This window comes from Alligator sinensis, unplaced genomic scaffold (assembly GCF_000455745.1).
Source record: "Alligator sinensis unplaced genomic scaffold, ASM45574v1 scaffold861_1, whole genome shotgun sequence".
NCBI classification, from domain to species: Eukaryota; Metazoa; Chordata; order Crocodylia; family Alligatoridae; genus Alligator; species Alligator sinensis.
The window spans coordinates 22,522-40,683 of NW_005842153.1; the positions used below are offsets into that span (position 1 = coordinate 22,522).

Here is an 18,162-nt window from a genome sequence, read left to right on the forward strand (position 1 = left end):
AACCCCTGCATTCACCAGCTGCTGCAGTGGCGGTCAGGGCTTCTGGGGGCTCGTAGCAGAGCCCCCCCATGCAGTGGGAGGCAGCGAGGATCGCACCCCTGCCTGGCAGCAGCCAGTGAGTGTAGGGCTTTTTTTTTTTTTTTTTTTTTTTTTTTTAAAGAGTCAGGACACTGGGGCCAGGCGGGGGCAGCCATTGACGGGACTAGGAGAGTGGGCGGGGGATGGGGCCTGTTTGATTTAGAGATTCGGCAGGGGCCAAATCTCCAAATCAGATTCGGCTGAATCAATTTGAGACAGTGATTCGAATCACTGAACCAAATCACTGTCCTCCGAATCGGCCGAATCCAAAGCGAATACTAGGTGCTTCACACAGGCCTAGTAGACATGCCCACAATAAACCAAATTCTCTCTGAGCAGGTAAAGTCTTTAAGTCTAGGGAAGGCTAGGGACAGAAATTACACATAAACCATTATAAGTGATGAGAAACTGGTTCAAATCTGTAACACAACCGAAGCTGAGTGCACATAAACTGCTTTCAAAATGGCTCAAACCACTGTATGATAAACCTGGATGGGATGTAGCATCAGACTTAACTGATTTAGGTTAAATCAATTTATTGAACTTATGTCCCAGATCCCCTCCAGATTCAAATTGTCACAGTCCCCTAGCATCCCAGGCTGCTTTGTACCTCCCCCTCCCCTCAGCCCTCCCTTGCAGGGTCCACACTGTCTGCTCCAGCTGAGCTGGGAGATGTGCTTTAGCATCCCCTGGCTTCTGGCCTGGGCCACTGCAGGCATGTGGCTGCATTTCCAGAATCAAAAGTGAATATCTGTTCACTTGCTTATTGGTTCAGTCTGCAGCTTAGATGAATCTGTGAAGACTGAATCAATTTAGCCTTATGCTTTTTGACTGTCTGCATTTAGCCTAACAGATGAGTTCTGAATACAGTGGGAGAGGAGTTATTAGAATGTGTTCTCCCCTTTGTTTCAGAACAACAGATTCATTACGATGGTGATGTTCTAGTTGGACAAATATCTTTCTTTTTCCCCTTAGATGAAAGCCAGAATCACAAAAAGTGCAGATGCAAGGACCTCAAGGCTCTTGTGGATTGGCTTAGCACTAATGTCCACTCAGGGTGGAGCCCTGGCCTGGCTCACATGGTGGGTCTATTCCTGGGATATAATGGAGCCAGTCACATACTTCATCACTTATGGGAGTGCCATGGCCTTCTATGCTTACTTTGTACTTACTAAGCAGGTAAATCCCATTATATGAATACATCTGAATTAATACTACATGGAAGATTTATTGTGAAGACCAAACCTCGAACCCAGTACCTCTGTTGTATAGAATTGTATTCAGGTTCAATTTCTGGTTCAACATAAGTTTGGCACAAACACCTGGATATCTGGATAACAACAGAGGGTTTTTTTCAGCTGTGTGATACTTCCTGTTCCTCAAGGGTCAGGTCCTGATCTGAACTGTTTTAAAAACTTTGGTCTGATCATGATTACATTTAATGATGTTACAGTGAGAATAAGAACTGCCTTGTCCATTTTCTTTGACTCCTGGTACTTGGCCTGGGTAGTGATTGTATTTCAAACTTTGCTACAGAATGTGTAGTGAGCACACTAACCTACTAAAGGGGTATAGTCTGGTAATGATGCCAAAAAAGCTAATCTTTTTGCTGAAGTTCGTCTTTTGATCTGGGAAGTCGAAGTGTTTGGAAATTTTCAGGTGTTTCCATTGAAACACATCTACTTGAGCATGTTGCATTTTTTTTCTCCCTTTGTGGCCCACCTATTTTTACTGCTTTTGGATATGGAGAGGAGAAATCAGTGGAATTGTAATGAGGGATGGCTGGAGGACTGGGGAAGTGTTCTTAAACAGCAAAAACCCAGAACTTGGACAAGCTGTAGAATATGGACAATAGTCATCAAGCTTTAAAAAACCTTTTTGTTTCTCTTTTATGTCTGGGCCTCTACAGTGGATCACAAATCTTCCTTTTGATTCTGTATATTCAATAATGCAGTAGTTTTTTGTTGTTGGGTGTGGAAACAATTGGAGAATATCCAACACTTGCTTGCATCTTGGGTTACTGATGGAATATGCAAAACATGTGAAATGGCAGGGTCTTGTGGTAAGAAGAAACATGTTGTTGCTCAGCTGGTTTTGACTGAAAGTTCTAACCCCCTTCCCTTTCTGTTGACGCTCAGAAAGGAAAACATACTTCTCTTCTCTGGGTAAGCCACTGTAGATGCTACCAGTCTGATTTTCATTAGTGCTTAGCCTCGTCTGGGATGTTCACAAGAACCTTAAGGAGCTCTGAGCCCAGCTCCCTCCAGCACCTTTGAAAATCCCACCTTCTGACTCCAATGGCAGCTATTGGTACTCAGCACTCCTAAAATCAGGCCACATACTTGTTGTAGTTTAATTTTTTCTAACTTCTCTAGGATTGTGAGGGCATTTTAACTTGATTATCTTCATACAAAAAAATGATCTCAATAATAAAACTTGCCTGCATCTTAATATTTCTCTCTACCAACCTCCATACACTCAAACACTTGCATCGTTTTTTTCTTTACCTCAGGACTATGTTTACCCAGATGTTAAAGACCGTCAATTCCTTCACTGCTTCTACAGGAAATCCAAAAGCCAGTATTTCGATGTGGAGCAATATAACAAATTAAAAGAGGATCTGGCAGAGGTACGTGCATACCTTGTGGTCAGTCAATGCCATTGTTGTTCCACCATTTAAGAATCCTTACTAAACCATGAGCTAAGTAGAAAGTAGCTTCTAGATGTAATTTACACATTTTCAGAGGAAGACTGAATAAAGGCAGCATGCAAAAACCCCAGTTTAAATAATTTATCGTCTTTAACATTTGTACTTAGCAGTTATTTCCTTATTTTTTTTTCTTTTTGGTTTGCAATTAAATAAAGCCTTTCCACTATATCTGGTATTCCTGCTAGGCAGGAAGATGCTCTAGAATGAGGCATGTTAACCTATGCAATTACTTATCTATATTTATTCAGATGTTTAGTTTTCACGTTTTATTGTGTGAGAAAAGAAATTAAATTCTTATTTCTTAGATTTGTAGTTTGTAACAAATTTGTTTCAAAGTTGTTTTTGGATGGAAACCAGAATTCTGTCTCGTTCCCAAAAAATTAGCATGTTCAGATTGTTACTGTTGCTTCAAATGAGGTTGTTACATGTGCTGCACACCTAAGAAAAAAATTTAACCACATTAAAACCAATTTTTTAAAAAGCAATCAAATTCATTCATTAATAGATAACAGGGTAAGATGAAAACAACTCTTATCTGGGCTACAGATTAAGATATTTTTACTACTTGACAGTACCCTTCTGTGGGGAGAATTTTGCAACTGTGTTCTTACATGCTGTAAAGTGTCATTTTCTGTCCAGTTGTTGGAAAAAATGGGCTTCACTTCACCGGCTAAAGGTGAGAGAGCATGGTGCAGAAGATATATGTTCAGTCTCCTAGAAGGATACTGGTTGCATCTATCTAAGCACACTTTCTGTTGGTCAGTCTGTGTGGGAATGGCTTCTTAAGAGTATTAGGATCAGGAGAATACATTTGTCATTCTAATAGAAAAATCTGTCATACGGTTAGCATCTGGGAAAGCAGAGCCCTGGCTAGGAAAAAGTGATGCTGAAAATAAGGAATAATGAAGGAATTAATGCAGGGAAGAAATACATCTGTTTAATTCTCTCTTGTGTTCACAGGCTGAAGAATCCCTGAGACGCCTGCGTCAGCCCCTACACCTGCGTCTTCCAATCCAGGAAATACATGACAAAGACTAACAGGCGTTTCTCTCTCTCTTTTCTTTTTTTAATATAACTGAATGCCCTTCCAGAATTGATTAAAACCTTTAGTTTTACAGAATGGGAAAACTGGATATTTTTGACCACTATAGTTTTGAAAATTACAATAAATGTTGTTGAGACTATTAGATGGTTGAGGGGTTTTTTTTATAATCATGTAAGGAAATTCCCAAAACAACAAAGAAACTTAACATGAACTCTAGTACACATTTTGAAGGATCATGTCCATTTTAGTGAACTGATGTGCGCTAGGTCACAACGGTGTTCTAGCTTTTAGTTTTTTGCTAGGACTATTTGCTATGTTACAGGCCTAGAGCAGAGTGGTTAAACCATGTTATTATGATTTCATAGCTATAAGAATGAGCCCTACTCTGGATTTGTGCCTAAAGATGCCACCAGCTAATGCAATTATTAACAGGTCCCTGGTTGTTCAAAGTGTGAGGTCAAAGGTGCCCAGACATGATGATAGCCACATCATGTCCTTGTGTACTGCTGGCTACAGAAATTGGTGTACCTTAACCAGGCTAGCCCCAGTGGTCTCTTAAACTTGGGAAGGACTTCTGACCTTTTTTAATTAGCTTCAGCAGATTAGTAGCTCAAGTAATTAGGTACACATGCCATAAAACCATCTTGGCATTTATAGTAAAGTAATTTTATAGGTTAGCAGGTTTTCTAAGGTCATTATTCAGGTGAGTCCCTAAATTCTTGCTTAAATAGGTGTGGAGTTTAAATTTAGTGCTTTAGTCATGAATCAGGGCCAAAAAATAGTTCTCAGTGCTATGCTACTGGCTCCTATATATCCTCTGACACCTTTTCTTCAGAATCTCTTACTATTTATGAAAGGGGGTAAGTAATATCCCCCCAAATTAAGGCAGCCAAAGGATAATTTAGAATCTTATTTGACAGCATCAGCACTAGGCTTAAAGAAAATGAGGATCTGTTTCCCTCTCTCTGGATCCAACTTTTAACAACAGTGCTACCCTACCTGACAAAGGCTCAGGCATGAAATCCTGTGCCTACAGACTTAGGATACTGACCTTCAGATTAAGTTACATAATCACAACTGGGTTTTAGAAAAGTAACTATTAAAATAAAGGTATGGGTCAGTTTAATATCAAGCCGCTCTTGAAACTGCATTTTAATGAAACAGATAATCCAAATCACTAGTATGTTTAACAACCTTCCTTCTGATTTGTGTGATAAAAATTAATATTTAAAATGAAAATCTTAAGTCACCCCATAAATAGCCTGCCTCTAAACTGATATTGGGATAAAAAAAAACAACCCAATGTTTCTACCATCTGCTATTTTCCTCAGTCAGTCTGTATTGTGTATTAATATTAACCTTGACATGCATGCTCATCTTTTGGCAGCTAAAGAATAGGGCTGTGCGAAGCTTTGGTAGCCAATTCGATTTGGAGGTGATTCAGCCCAATTCAGGGACCAAATCCAAATTGAATTGGGAGACCAATTAAAAGCTCTGAATCAATTTGAAGCATCCAAATTAATTCGGAAAAGACTGGGCTGCTTCAGAGATTCAGCCATAGACTAAACAGGCAGCTGAAACAGCTGCCTCCAGCTGGTAAGTCTGTTGGGGTTGGAGGAGGGAAGGCACATGGGGGAGGGAGGGATTGGGACTGGGACAAGCTGCCCAGCTGGGGAGGGAGGCGGGGGGCCACAGGATGCGGGCGCGGCGCGCTCAAGGCAGAGGCGGGCAAGCAGCAGCAGGGCAGAGTCCCCGCTCCCAGGGCTGCTGCAGCAGCATCTCACCACCCCCCGCACTGGCTGGCAAGCGGGGACAGAGCAGAGCACCCGCTCCCAGCACTGATGTGGGCACGGTAGCACTGGGAGTGGGGGCTATGCCCTGCTGCTACCCGAAGAGAGTCACACCTGCATTGCGCCCCCTCTCCCCCTCCAGCACCGGCTGGGAAAGCGGCAGCAGGGCAGAGCTCCTGCAGCTCTCCCTGCCAAGGCAGAGGCAGGCACAGCCAGAGGAGCCACGGGAGAAGCCCCCATGGCTACCCCGCCTGGCCCCATCCCCTGCCCAGCCCAGCCCAGCCTCTTGGCACTGTGTAAAAAAGGCCCGCACTCACCGGCTTTGGCAGCGGTGATCAGGGTCTCTGAGGGCTTGTGGCAGAGCCCCCTCATGGCACAGGTGCAGCGTGGCTCGGCAGGGTGCCACACGCTGTCTGGGAGCCTGGGCAGCTCCAGTAGTCACCCGGAGCCTGGCACAGCTGAAGGAGCCACAGGAGAACCTGCAGCTGCCCAGCTGTGCCTGCCTCTCCCTGGCCAATCTAAATCTCCTCGAATCAGCGCTGAATCTTCTGAAGCCGATTCAACTGAATCGATTCAGGACAGTGATCCAAATCTCATCACTGTTCTCCGAATCAGCTGAATCCAAATCGAATACTTCCCTATTCACACAGGCCTACTAAAGAACATATTGGTACCTAGTTCCCTGAGAAGCCCGACTCTAAACAGATAATGCTGTTTCTGAAATAAGACTGGCATGCATGACAGTATATTAGAATAGGAGGCTTTCAAATTTACTGACACACTGTCAGGGAAAAAATTATAATCAAGCAGAGTAGATATCAATATTTGATCACTGAAGACTTCCATATTTCTAAAGTAATGTTTCCACTGGAGACTGTCAAGTTACTTAAATCACCTTTTAACTGAGCTAATTCAGGCATCAGAAATGGAGCTCAGTGCAGGTTAACTTACCCTAAGAAGCTGACAAGTCTACTCAGCATTGTTTTCAAGTAACTTCAGATTGCAATCTTTTTGTTACTCTTATCTGAAGAAAAGGCACAGGAAATTGTGGGGGAGGGGTTGGCTTGGATTATAAAAAGAATATAATTTGAAATTAGTCTTCTCTGGGTTGTAAAAAGAATACAGCTATCATGTAAGTGAAAGGAGATCTATATTATATAGTCATTTTTCTGATTACAGCTGCAGTCTAATGTTGACGGATAAAGTACCAATCCAGTAAGGAAGAGCCCAAACACAGCTTGTTTTTAAAATGTAGATGTATCACAAATCATATCACAAATTATACAAGTTGGAAGCCTAGAAAAACAAACTGCACATACACTGTAAAATGTATTAAAATATTTGTGAAGATACAGAAAAATTCCCACAGATGAACATTACTTTCATTCTCAGGAAACTGTTCTGTCAGTGCAAAAAAAAAGCAAATGCAGTTTTGAGAATCCGTGAAAAATTACAAAATGCATCATAATTAGAAAAGTAGACAACAAGAAACTATTCAAGCACTAGCCAAACAGTGATTTACTGATTTCCATCTTCGGAACGTATGGCTCCCATCTACATAGTATCTGAATGCCTCACACTATTAGTATATGGAAGTCATTATTACAACGATTGTTTTCAAATTCCCTGAGACTGCTATTGCTACAATGATGATTTATAAAAAGTACTGCTTTGCTAAGTCTGAAATCTGATCCCAACATTCATCTTGTAGAGCAGTGGTTCCCAAACTCTGACAGATTGCGCAGCACCAATTTAAAATGATACAACATTAAGTACCACCAGCAAATCTTTGTCATATAAAGTAATGATTAATTACACAGATTATTAAACAGATTAATAATCTGCTAACACATACCACTGACAAGTTATCTGCATACCATTGGTGGTATGTGTACCACAGATTGGGAATCGCTGTTGTAGAGGAAGATTCATGGTTTCAATTAGGGGTGCACTGATATATTGGTTGGCTATTGGATCCACACCAATAAAAGGAGAAATTATGTTATTGGCTTTTTTTTGGTTGTTGTTTCCAATAATTACAGCCACATGCCTGGAGCACCATGGCGAGTGCAAGTCTGGTCCCTGTGCTCCGCTGCTGGCCTGAGCCCTCGCAGACTACAGCAAGCAGTTTGGGGGGGGAGGGGCGCGGTGCTGGGGAGCGGTCCCAGGGCACCGTGCTCAGCAACAAAAGGACTGTTACTGGCTCCCACTTCTGCTACCATGGCAATGCTGCACACGCAGTAGGGCCCTGAGTGCTGGGGCTGCTGCAGAGGCACTGGGATACCCATGGGCAGGGTAAGGCACGTGTGAGGGATGCTCCACTGTGCTGAGCACCGGATGCCTTTGCAAAAGCGGTTTCTCCCCAGCAGCTGTGGGAGCTCGGCTGCATGGGGCTCGCCAACACTGAGGCAGCGGTGTGCTCGGGCCCTGAATGTGCTCAGCGCCACTGTCTGTGCAAGAGTCTGCCCAACCTACCTGGGATGGCAGCACAGGCTGTGCAGGAGCAGGGCTGTGGGTAGGAGCCATGGGCAAGGAGGCAACGTGTGGAAATAAGGTGGTCACCGCCTTCCTCATGAAGGGCCAAAGCAGGGAGGCATGTGTGTTAAAAATGCAAAACAAACAAAAATGGTTTGTGTGACAGGGAACCCTGACCCTGTCACGAGGAAGAAGGTGCGCCCCCATAAGGCCAGAACCTTCTGGGCACGGAGGGCTGGTGAGGAAGGGATTAACTGCTGAACTGGGACGGCTAGTCAGCTGACCGGAAGAGGCAGGACTATAAAAACCCTGGGTTGAATGGCTTTAAAAGGGGGTCAGCAGCCGAAGGGGAAGCAGTGCCTCTGAGAGCTCCAGGAAGAAGTCTGGGGAGCGGTCCATGGTAGGAAGGGGGAAGCTATGGAAGCCCCTGTGAGATGACGACTGCGTCCGCAACCAGGACTGTAGCGGGAGGCGCAGAGCCAAGACTCAGAGAGTTCATGTAAGCTGACCCGCTGCGTTGATTAAGCACGTGCAGTTATTCTTATTATTATTATTCTTATTATTTTGTGATTATTGAATAATACCGGAGGTTTGGGTGAGGCTATTATTGGAGGAGGCCTCATTTTTGGGGACCCACTCCGGAGTGGAAGCCCCTGTGCCAGTGAAGGCACAGCTTTTGTGGGGGGGGGCACAGCCCCGGCACCAGTGAGACGCAGAGTGCGACAGGGCTGCGGAAAGCCCGAGAGCCAGTAAGGGTGAAGCTTGGGACGACACAAACCCCAGCGCTCAAGGGACAATCTTAAAAAGGCCGGGGAGGCCTGGTGCACCTGGGGGGTGGGTGCAGGTATATTGTTTTGTTTTGTTTGGACTGGTGGGGTCACATGCTGGTTTTGAACTTGCGGCCCCCCTCGTTGTGGGGCTGGCACCTGTGCCTCTGGGCCAGGGAGTGCCATGCTCCAGAAGGGAGCAGAAAAGGGGGCCACGAGCCTCCAGGCACTAGAAGGAAAAGCTAGAGCCTCAGAGTCGAACCTGTGTGGTGGGTTTGGATGGGGAGGCCTAGCTAGAGAAAAAGGCGTCAGGCCATCCTAGGAGAGACCCCAACGTATCCAATATAATAGGCAGTCTCCTGCTCACATAATAATTTCCATCAAGACGTGGCAGGAGAGATTAGGGCGGGACAGAAGAATTCCAAGAGGGCTTCAAGGGTGCCCCACATAAGATGCAGATGACCAGGAAGATGGCACTGGGGAGGGCAACCTGTTACAGTTTATTTATGTCAATAGTTTAAAATGCCTTGCACTATTACTAAATATCGGTTATCGGATGGGCATCGGCCAGTATGGCTGGTTAATTATCAACTATTGGTACTGGTCAAGGAAATCTTTATCAGTGCACCCCTAGTTTCAATAACTGTGCAGTTCTGTAACTGCAGTGAAAAACAGTATAACCGTTCACCCAGTGTAAATTAAGATTAACAAGAAGAAATATTTTTCATGTTTTGGAGTAAACTATGAAATGAGATGTAGCTCTCACTGCTACACATCTCTACTTGGATTTTGGAGGAAAGTACAACTTTCTAGTCAGCATGGAAGCAAAACAAGGAATCTGCTTCTTGCCTACTGCACTATGGTCTCTGCACATATCTACTTTGCGATGAGATACTTTCCTGTTAACCAGAGTGAGAAGTTCCGTGAACTCCAAGGACGAACCATAATGTCGCACCATCTCACATAAGTCTTGAATGTACCAGGAACCATTTATAGTTTCACGATGAGAATAGTAACCTATTGCAGAACAAACACACAGGACTGCGCTTAATTTTAATAAGACTAAAAATGTCAACCAACACCACATTCAGGATTCAGGACTCATTATTCATGGCTTTTCTTATAGACTATATGAATATATTTTAAATATACACCTCTGCCTGTCTTACGTGATGTTGGATACTTAAGTCTCAGAGATGAAAACAGCAACTTGGAAAATCTGCATATTAAAAAAAAATTCAGCTCTGAAATTATTAGTCAATGGTATTCTATTTCTGTCAAGAGTGATTTCAGTGGTGTTCCAATAAGAATATTGTATTATTCATTCTTCATGCTTTGTAAATGATTGAAAAGTTTAGCTGAGTGGAACACTGATCCTATAGCAGAAAGCTTTTTAAGTTCACTCACTACTGAATTACAGCAGAGCAGATGGAACTGGGACAATAATGCATTGATTATCACTGAGAGCATCCAGACAAATGTGTGGGAGCTTAAAAAAAAAAAAAAAAAAAAAAAAAAATCACATGAGTCCAGAAATGCTAAAGAACATTTGCTGCTGAGGTAGCTCAGTGGCCAGGATACAACTGGAATATTTTATAATACAAACTACTTTTCAAATGGACATATTTAATTATTTTGCCACTGTCTGACAGGTACAGTGCCAACAATGCAGATGTAGAAAGCAGCCAGCTAGTGAGCTCTACTGGCTGCAGGAGTGAAGAAACTCTGGAAAGTTACTACATTCAGTAAAGTTGCACTGATACAGGTGTAAGACACCCACAAATGAATTCTAGAAATTTAAATGCAAAATAATGCTTTACCTTCAGCAACAGAGTAGCACATTAGAAAGTCTGCACCAGCAGGTAATGTATAGACACCAGCTGCATCTACTTCAGTTATGTTGTTCTCTGACTCTTCTAAAGTATAGTCCACTGCATCCTGAACATAAACTGCCTCATCGTGTTTATCTCCACGACATGCCTAATAGTGGGGAAAAAGTTAGATCTTAACATCTGCAAAGTAAATCTAAGCTATTACAAAACAACTCAAGAGTAGTCTCTCTCATTTCCCAAAGTGGTTCTTGCTCACAACCATGAATTCAGGAATAATGACCTTTATTCTATTTTGTACATACCAGAGACTTTCATTGTTAGGACAGGCTGGTTAACTGTCAGCAGTGTCAACTGAGTATCAAAACACAGTGGACACCACACTTGGTTATTCTCAAAGTTTTACTAAGAGTAATGTAGTGTGTTTTCACGGGAGTTTTTGATGGGTAAGGAGCAGATTGAATGAACATGTACACCCCCATGGGAGAAGCCAGCAAAAGATGCTGGTACTGTCAGTGAAGCAGAAGGGCCTAAGTAAAAGGGCAAGAGGAGGAAACTCTCAGGCAGGTTGGCAACCTATGGCCCACAGGCCAGAACCAGCCTGTGGAGCCAAAACAAAATTTCATCACCGAAGTCTACACTATTTCAAAAGGAGGTGGAACAGCACAGTATTGATGTTTTTGAGCTGTAAGTTAATTCTTACCCTAAAATCAATTACACAGTTTATTTCAAGTGTCTAGTTTGCTTTATGGGTGAGTCTATAGTGGCAAAACCTTCTATTTGGATCATCCAGTTGAGGAGCCAGGTTTTACCCATGCTTGCTGGCCTTTCCTTTACTCTATAAAATCCAAAATGGAGCTTATCTTTAAGATGAAATAACAGGCAGTTTGCTTCAGGGAGAGCCTCTGTGCCTGAAGGAGGTTTCACACCTAGAAAAGGAAAGTTTTTTAAATGGTTCTACCACAGGAATGGCAACTTTGAGCTGAAGCCAGGACTGCTGCAATCAGTCTCCTGGCAGGTCCTAGCCACTGCCACTTATTAAAGTTACATTTACCAATTCCAACCCCATCTTAGTGCAACATGAGGTTGCAGGTTTCTTGTACTAAGAGGCCAGAAGCCAATGTACTACAGGGCTCAAATTCATTGTTTTATGCAATGAAATTTTAAACAAAGATTAGAGCAGAACAAACTCCATTCATATCTCAAACAAGCCTGGGAGGGAACCATGTAGGCGTGTAGATAGAGTTAGTGGACTTTTCCCATTCAGTCTTCGCCCTTCCTAAACCTGGCAGAAGATAGCAACAAGCAAGCAGAAACAAGGTGGAGGCCACCTGCACCTCCAAAAACCGATGGTAATGTCTTCTTTGCTGCTGATTGGTCATTTATGTTGCCTGGTCTTTATTTGAGCAGATTTTAATGCTCAAATTAGTGAAGTTTATTCCAGGATATACAACTGTCACCTTTTACATAGAAGAAAATTAAAAAAGAACTGACTTCTGTATCATAGTAAGAATGGTGCAAGAACAGGTATGATTCAAGAACAGGTATCTTACCTGAATTATAAATATCTTAGGTTTTCCTACTAGGCTTGGGCATTTGTCTCCTCGGAACATGTTTGTCATCATCTGAATTTTAATTTTAGCATCATAGGCATACACATGATCATCTTCACCATGGCTTAGGAACACACACACAAAGCAGTCTGCATCACTGTGGTCATCCACTGACACTGAAAGAGAGAAGCAGTATTTAGAATGTGTATGAACCCCAACAGAAAGGGGTCTCAAACACCCAAAGCAGCAAGCAGAAGCACTAAGCTACCTTTTGCTATCTCTTTTTTCAGGGTTTTAAGTAGGGCAGAAAGTATCTCATTTAGGTACCACCTAGGATCTAGTCCTTAGTACTAATTTTTGTCAGTCACAGAGACATCTTGGTTATTTCAATATGAAATATTTATGAAATGAAGAAGCAGCTCCAATTAGTACAAAAGAATATATAATAGGACTTCTTCACCGAAAGCCAGCATTGTAGGTTAAAGTGAACTTTAACCATGATGGAGGAAATCAAACATAGAATATCTCCTGTAGATAGAAAGAGACGTATACAGTTCCCTACCTTCAGAAATGTTCTGCAACACTTCTTCTACTTTTAGGTCATCAAAGCATTTGACTTCAAATCCAAGGTTTGTCAAACTGTCATTAAATACAGTAGCATTAGTAAACATCCTTTACAAATTATACTAAAAATGCCACTTGATTTTTACTCCCTTTGGAATTTTTTTTGTGAAAACAGATTTTTCTTTTTCGTGTAATAGCATCTAAACGCTATAGCCCAAAGTGCCTTAAAAAGGTGTAGAGCTATAAGAAATGCCATTTACAAAATGAGAATGTTCTTATGCAATAGAAATTTTCATAAGGAGAAACATAAAATGCATAGTCAAGCTACCCCTACAAGGACATGTGTTAGAGGATTCTGAGAATATGGCATTTGCATTGCAGATAGCGCTCAGGGGGATGTGTGCACTCACTTGCCCTGTGAACTCTGTGACGAAACCAAACCCGTGTAACTGCCTACTTTTAAGATCTCAGATCAATACCAGCTTAGCCTGTGCTGTTCCTAGGGTGGCCATCATAGAGGATGTTCTGGTTTTCTGCTACTCTGTCCTCTGTCCTCTATTGATACAAAAACCTCTATTTTTTTCTTTTCTCTTCAAGAGAAAAATAAAGGACATAAAGGCATTCGGTTTTGTATCAATAGAGGACAGAGGACAACCCGACTGTCCTGTATGATGGCCACCCTAGCTGTTCCCCTTTTGACAGCATGCTCTATTTAAATCAGGGATGGGCAAAATGGTAGATCTACCCAGCAGCCGAACTCCATTTCCCAGCAGCCCCTGCCCGCGTTGCTGAGGCTGGTTTCTATGGAGACCCCAGCAGTGAAGGGCCAGGGTTTCCATGGAGACAGGCCCCAGCAGCGCTGGCAGGGAGCTGTTGGGCTGTCACCGCTGCTGTCACCCCCACAAGATCGCAGCTCCCTGCCCAGCTGCGCACCCTGTCAGTGCTGCTGGGGCTAGTCTCCATAGAAACCTAGGCCCCGCGCTGTCACAGCGCTGCTGCTGCAGTCTCCATGGAAACCAGCCACAGTAACATGGACAGGGGTTGTTGAGAAACAGTGTGCCATGGGCCTCAGCTGGCCCATGGCCTGGACTTTGCCTGTCCCTGATTTAAATGCATAGCTACAGGACTGAAAGAAGGTTGTGTGCTTACTTTTAACTTTGGGTAAGACAATGCTCATGGACACATTCAGCGCTGTGATACTAGCAACCTTAGAAACAACTAATTCCCCTGTATTTTTGAGGCTTCAAATGATCAGCTTTAAGGCTACTATTGGAAGCTTTGAAAATGAAGGCCTATAGTCAGTTTTATGATTGCTTGACAGGTGCTTTTCCTTCATGGCTTCTGGCCCAGGTAATAAGGAGTTAGGTATAAAATAGGCAGTTATAGTTAGTAGCATTTAATTAAATGGTGTGCAATTAACCTAACGGGTACTCAGTGGAACTGAAAGATACTATGCACTTAAGCAGTTGATGTATTTAACACATAGTGATAACCCTTGTTTATTATAATGTAAGCAGTAGGCAACACATTGGGACTGGCATTATGTGGCTAAGCGATTTATGCATTTATTTGCTTTAAGTAAGTACAGTGCATTGCTTGCTCCTACTGGATAAAACAGAGTTTGTTATGGAACTGCACTCACTGCAGACGGGCTAGAGGGTTTGCTATCACTTCTTCTGAGGCACACGACAGTCTCGCTACTATATTCGATAATGCTGTCAGTGACTTTAAAGCGGGTGTACCTTCCAGTCTGGATTATCACTTAATGTCACAAAACTTTGAAAAAGTATCTACAGGATGTGAAAAAAAATATCTAATTAGACTGCTATGCTGAACCACAAACAATGCCCCTGCTATAGGAGCTTGTTACCACCACATCCTGGTTTCTAGTTTACACTTACTGTGGTTCTCTAAGAGATGCAGGAATGTGTAAGGCTAACTTATTTCCTAAGTCTCTGTCCATAAGCTGCAAAGTTATTACTATTGCCTATTCAGAGCTGTGCTGCTGAGATAAGACATGTATGCAGCCAGCTTGGCTAGAATGTACTGAAGTACTGTTGCCAAGCAGTATTATGCCTGCCTTTAGGCCTCTCTTCCAGTCTGTGATTTTACAGTCAAGTTCCTTCATCTTTCCAGATTAAGTACTGATAATGCAGGTTTTAATTTTTCCCCTTAAGATACTGCTATTATTTTTCTAATTGGGTTAAACTATAAAATGAAATGCAAATGAGACCTCCACATCAAGTCCTCCCCTCCCTACTTATGGCTGCCTATACCTCAGCCTGTTGTTGGAGGGTCTGATCCTAGTTCCATGGTTTCAATAGGAGTTCTGCCTATACCTTCAATGGAAGCAAGCCCTTAACCCTCTTAATCATGAGCTATCCTGGGCAAGAACTTTTATATGGCAACTGTATCTACAAAATGATTTATTCTAGACCTGCTGATATAACCTGGCCTGCCATATCATTTCAAATTTAGATTCTTTTATTTCTTGTTTTAAATAAAAACTCTTTTTTACAGCAATCAAATATCTTACCTGCGCTTCAGATTCTCTTTGTCTGCAAATGTCCCACGTCTATCTGGCAGCGTTAAATGCCAGTTGAAACGTTCGTGATTGAAGATCAAAGCAAGACCTCTTCTCTTGTGGTTCATTTTGTATTGTGCTGCTGGATCTAACTGTTGCCTGTTGTTACAAAGAATATTAATTTGCTTATGTATGGTCAGAGGTCAGGACTTTAAAAAATAATTAATGATTTGAGGTACTTAATTAAAAATCCATTTTAGTAGCCAGATTTTTAAAAGGGAAGCCCTCGGTGTTTTTTTAGAAACCAGGTTCCTATAAAACAACAGAAGTTAAGCAGTCAAAAAAAAAAAAATCACTTGTCATTTTTGAAAATCTTGGGAACGTGAAAGAAGTTACTTGAAAGCTCCTGAAAGAGCTAGCTGTTGCTGATAAAAGCCAATATATTCATAGTGTGTTTTGTTTGGACTGTCCTCTGTTCAGAAGCTTCCTGACAGAAGTCTAACTCAGTTTAGTAACCAAGCATTCAGTATAATAAATAAAATCCACTTTATTCTTTTAGTCAGACTTATTTTAACTCAGTACTGCTTGGATACATTTAGGTTTCTTAAAATTCCAGGGGGGCAATTTATCATTCTCTTCCAAGAAAAGTTACTGAAATCTAAGTAAATTCTCAGAAAATACTCAGAAAAAAGATCAGGAAAAGGAGCATGTCCCTCCTTTTTTTTTTTTCTTTCAACCAACAGTTAGGAACTTTGGGCACCTATACATGTGCAGTGAGGTTGCTCCAACACACTTTAATTATGGTGTGTCAGAGCAGACTTGATTAATTGAGTCTGCTGGAGCATAGTACTTACCATGCAGACTCCAGCATTGCGTGTATCAGCGTCCTTGTGCTGAAAAATGGAGGCAGGGGCACTTTAACTAAAGCTTGTTCAACGAGTTTTAGTTAAAGTGCCCCTGTTGCCATTTTTCAGTGCGAGGATGCTGATACACGTGACACTCTACATGCTTTACTTAGGGAAGCTCTTGGAGCCGCTCTAATTAAAGCACCTCCCCCCCCAGAGCATGTGTATAAATGCCCCTAGAGACTTTTTATGACCCTCACTTGAGTTCCATGTGTGCTCTTTGTAAGATCTGTATCTCCTCAAAAAGCTTCACAGTATCTTAGAAAATATAAATAATAATAGAAGCAAAACATAATGTAAAAAAACCCCACTACTTTGTGAAGGACTTTCATCAGAAGCTAGTCAAGGAAAATAATTACAGAAGAGCTATGCTCTTCAAATACATGCAATGAACTGCTATCATCAAATGCTCACTAAAAAGAGCACACAGTACTCTGAAAACTGGGACCAAAAGTAAACATATCAGAGACGAAAAAGCAGCCCTACCCTGCCAAAAGTAACTACTAGGGATAGAGCTAACTCCAGGGCAGTGCAACCGGACCTTGGCTGCCACAGCTGTCAACTCTTGCTTACCAGCAGTACTGTATGACATGACGTAGTGCTAAGTCATTGCTGCCTGCTTCTTTTTAGCTGCTGCTTCCTACACTGCTACCTCCAAGAGGGAGCAGAAAAATCCAATTCATAAACTGACTGAATTCCATTTTATGCAGTTATGTTGTTTGACTCCTCTACTACTCCAATTGGAAAGCTGTTCCAGTACCTCGCTGTCCTCATGGTCAGCAACCCGCTTCTAATTTCCAACCTAGTATTCAGGGCAGTTCAAACTTATTTAAACATGTTCCATCATTTTCCTTTTGTTTAAGTAGCTCCTTTGCCCTTATGTATTTATAGACAGCAGTCCCCTCTCACTTTCCTTTTCACTAGGATAAGTAAGTGAAGCTCTTTGTCTCATATTGTAATACAGGCTCTCCAGTCCCTCAGTCATCCTCCTAATCCTTTTCTGTATGTTTCAGTTCATTTTTCTTACCCATGGGCGACCAGAACTGTACACAATATTCCAGATTTGGTCTCACCAATGCTTTGCACACTTTACTTCATATATACAAAAATAATATATATGTGTAGATCTAGTAATCTCTTGGATAAAGCAAATGTATAGAAATATACATATACTACTGGTTCTAGCAATTCAAACAGGTTTGCAATTAAAATTGCAAGGGGAGGAGCTGGACTGGGAATTTTCGGGCCAGCTTGCAGAGGCACTTAAGGCAAGGGATGTAGTTGTCATGGGTGATCTAAATCACCCGGACATCTGCTGGGAGGAGCAGTCAGCCAGGTCGGACCATTCCAGGAGGTTCCTGGCCAAGATACAGGACCTCCACTTAACGCAGGAGGTGCACAGTCCCACCAGAGGAAATGCCCTATTGGACCTGGTCCTGGCCACAGGCGATGATCTGGTATGGGGGCTCCAGGTCCTTGACCACCTGGGTGACAGCGATCATCGCTTGCTGGAATTCATCATCCAGCGCAGGGTGACAAGGGCCTGCAGCAAGGCGGTAGCCCTAGACTTCAAGAGGGCCAACTTCAACGAGTTGAGGAGATTGGTGGGAGAGGCGCTGGGGTTCTTGAGGGCAGGGGAACTCAGTGCCCAAGATGAGTGGTCGTTTCTTAAGGAGAAGATACTCAGGGCCCAAGGGGAGACGATCCCAACAAGAAGCAAGGGAGGCAAGAGTGCCCAAAAGCCTCCCTGGCTCACCAAGGACGTCTGGGAATGCCTGGTTGCCAAAAAGGCAGCGTACACCCGGTGGAAAGGGGGGCCTAGCTCCAAAGAGGAGTATACCTCCACTGCTCAGGCTTGTAGGGGGGCTGTTAGGAAAGCTAAGGCAGACAAAGAGCTAGGACTAGCGTCCAAGATCAAAGAT

General features: G+C 42.7%; 2 protein-coding genes across 3 annotated transcripts in view; one reads left to right on the forward strand and one right to left on the reverse strand.

Annotated features, from left to right (window-relative positions):
• MCUB (mitochondrial calcium uniporter dominant negative beta subunit) overlaps positions 1–4,001 on the forward strand; it is a 17,768-nt gene extending 13,767 nt beyond the window's left edge. The window contains exons 5-7 of the mRNA XM_006025547.3: positions 1,054–1,257; positions 2,591–2,707; positions 3,749–4,001. Coding sequence (XP_006025609.1) covers positions 1,054–1,257; positions 2,591–2,707; positions 3,749–3,826 — 399 coding nt within the window. The 3' untranslated portion in view covers positions 3,827–4,001. The remainder of the gene's footprint in view (positions 1–1,053; positions 1,258–2,590; positions 2,708–3,748) is intronic.
• A 2,472-nt stretch (positions 4,002–6,473) lies between these two features.
• Positions 6,474–18,162, reverse strand: part of CASP6 (caspase 6) — a 19,234-nt gene continuing 7,545 nt past the window's right edge. Inside the window, exons 5-9 of one of the 2 annotated variants that reach the window (XM_025206362.1) lie at positions 15,348–15,494; positions 12,810–12,886; positions 12,248–12,423; positions 10,686–10,845; positions 6,474–9,882 (exon numbers count right to left, since the gene is read on the reverse strand). In XM_025206362.1, the coding sequence (XP_025062147.1) occupies positions 9,644–9,882; positions 10,686–10,845; positions 12,248–12,423; positions 12,810–12,886; positions 15,348–15,494 (799 nt within the window). In that variant the 3' untranslated portion in view covers positions 6,474–9,643. The remainder of the gene's footprint in view (positions 9,883–10,685; positions 10,846–12,247; positions 12,424–12,809; positions 12,887–15,347; positions 15,495–18,162) is intronic. The other variant, XM_025206361.1, reaches the window with a different exon arrangement.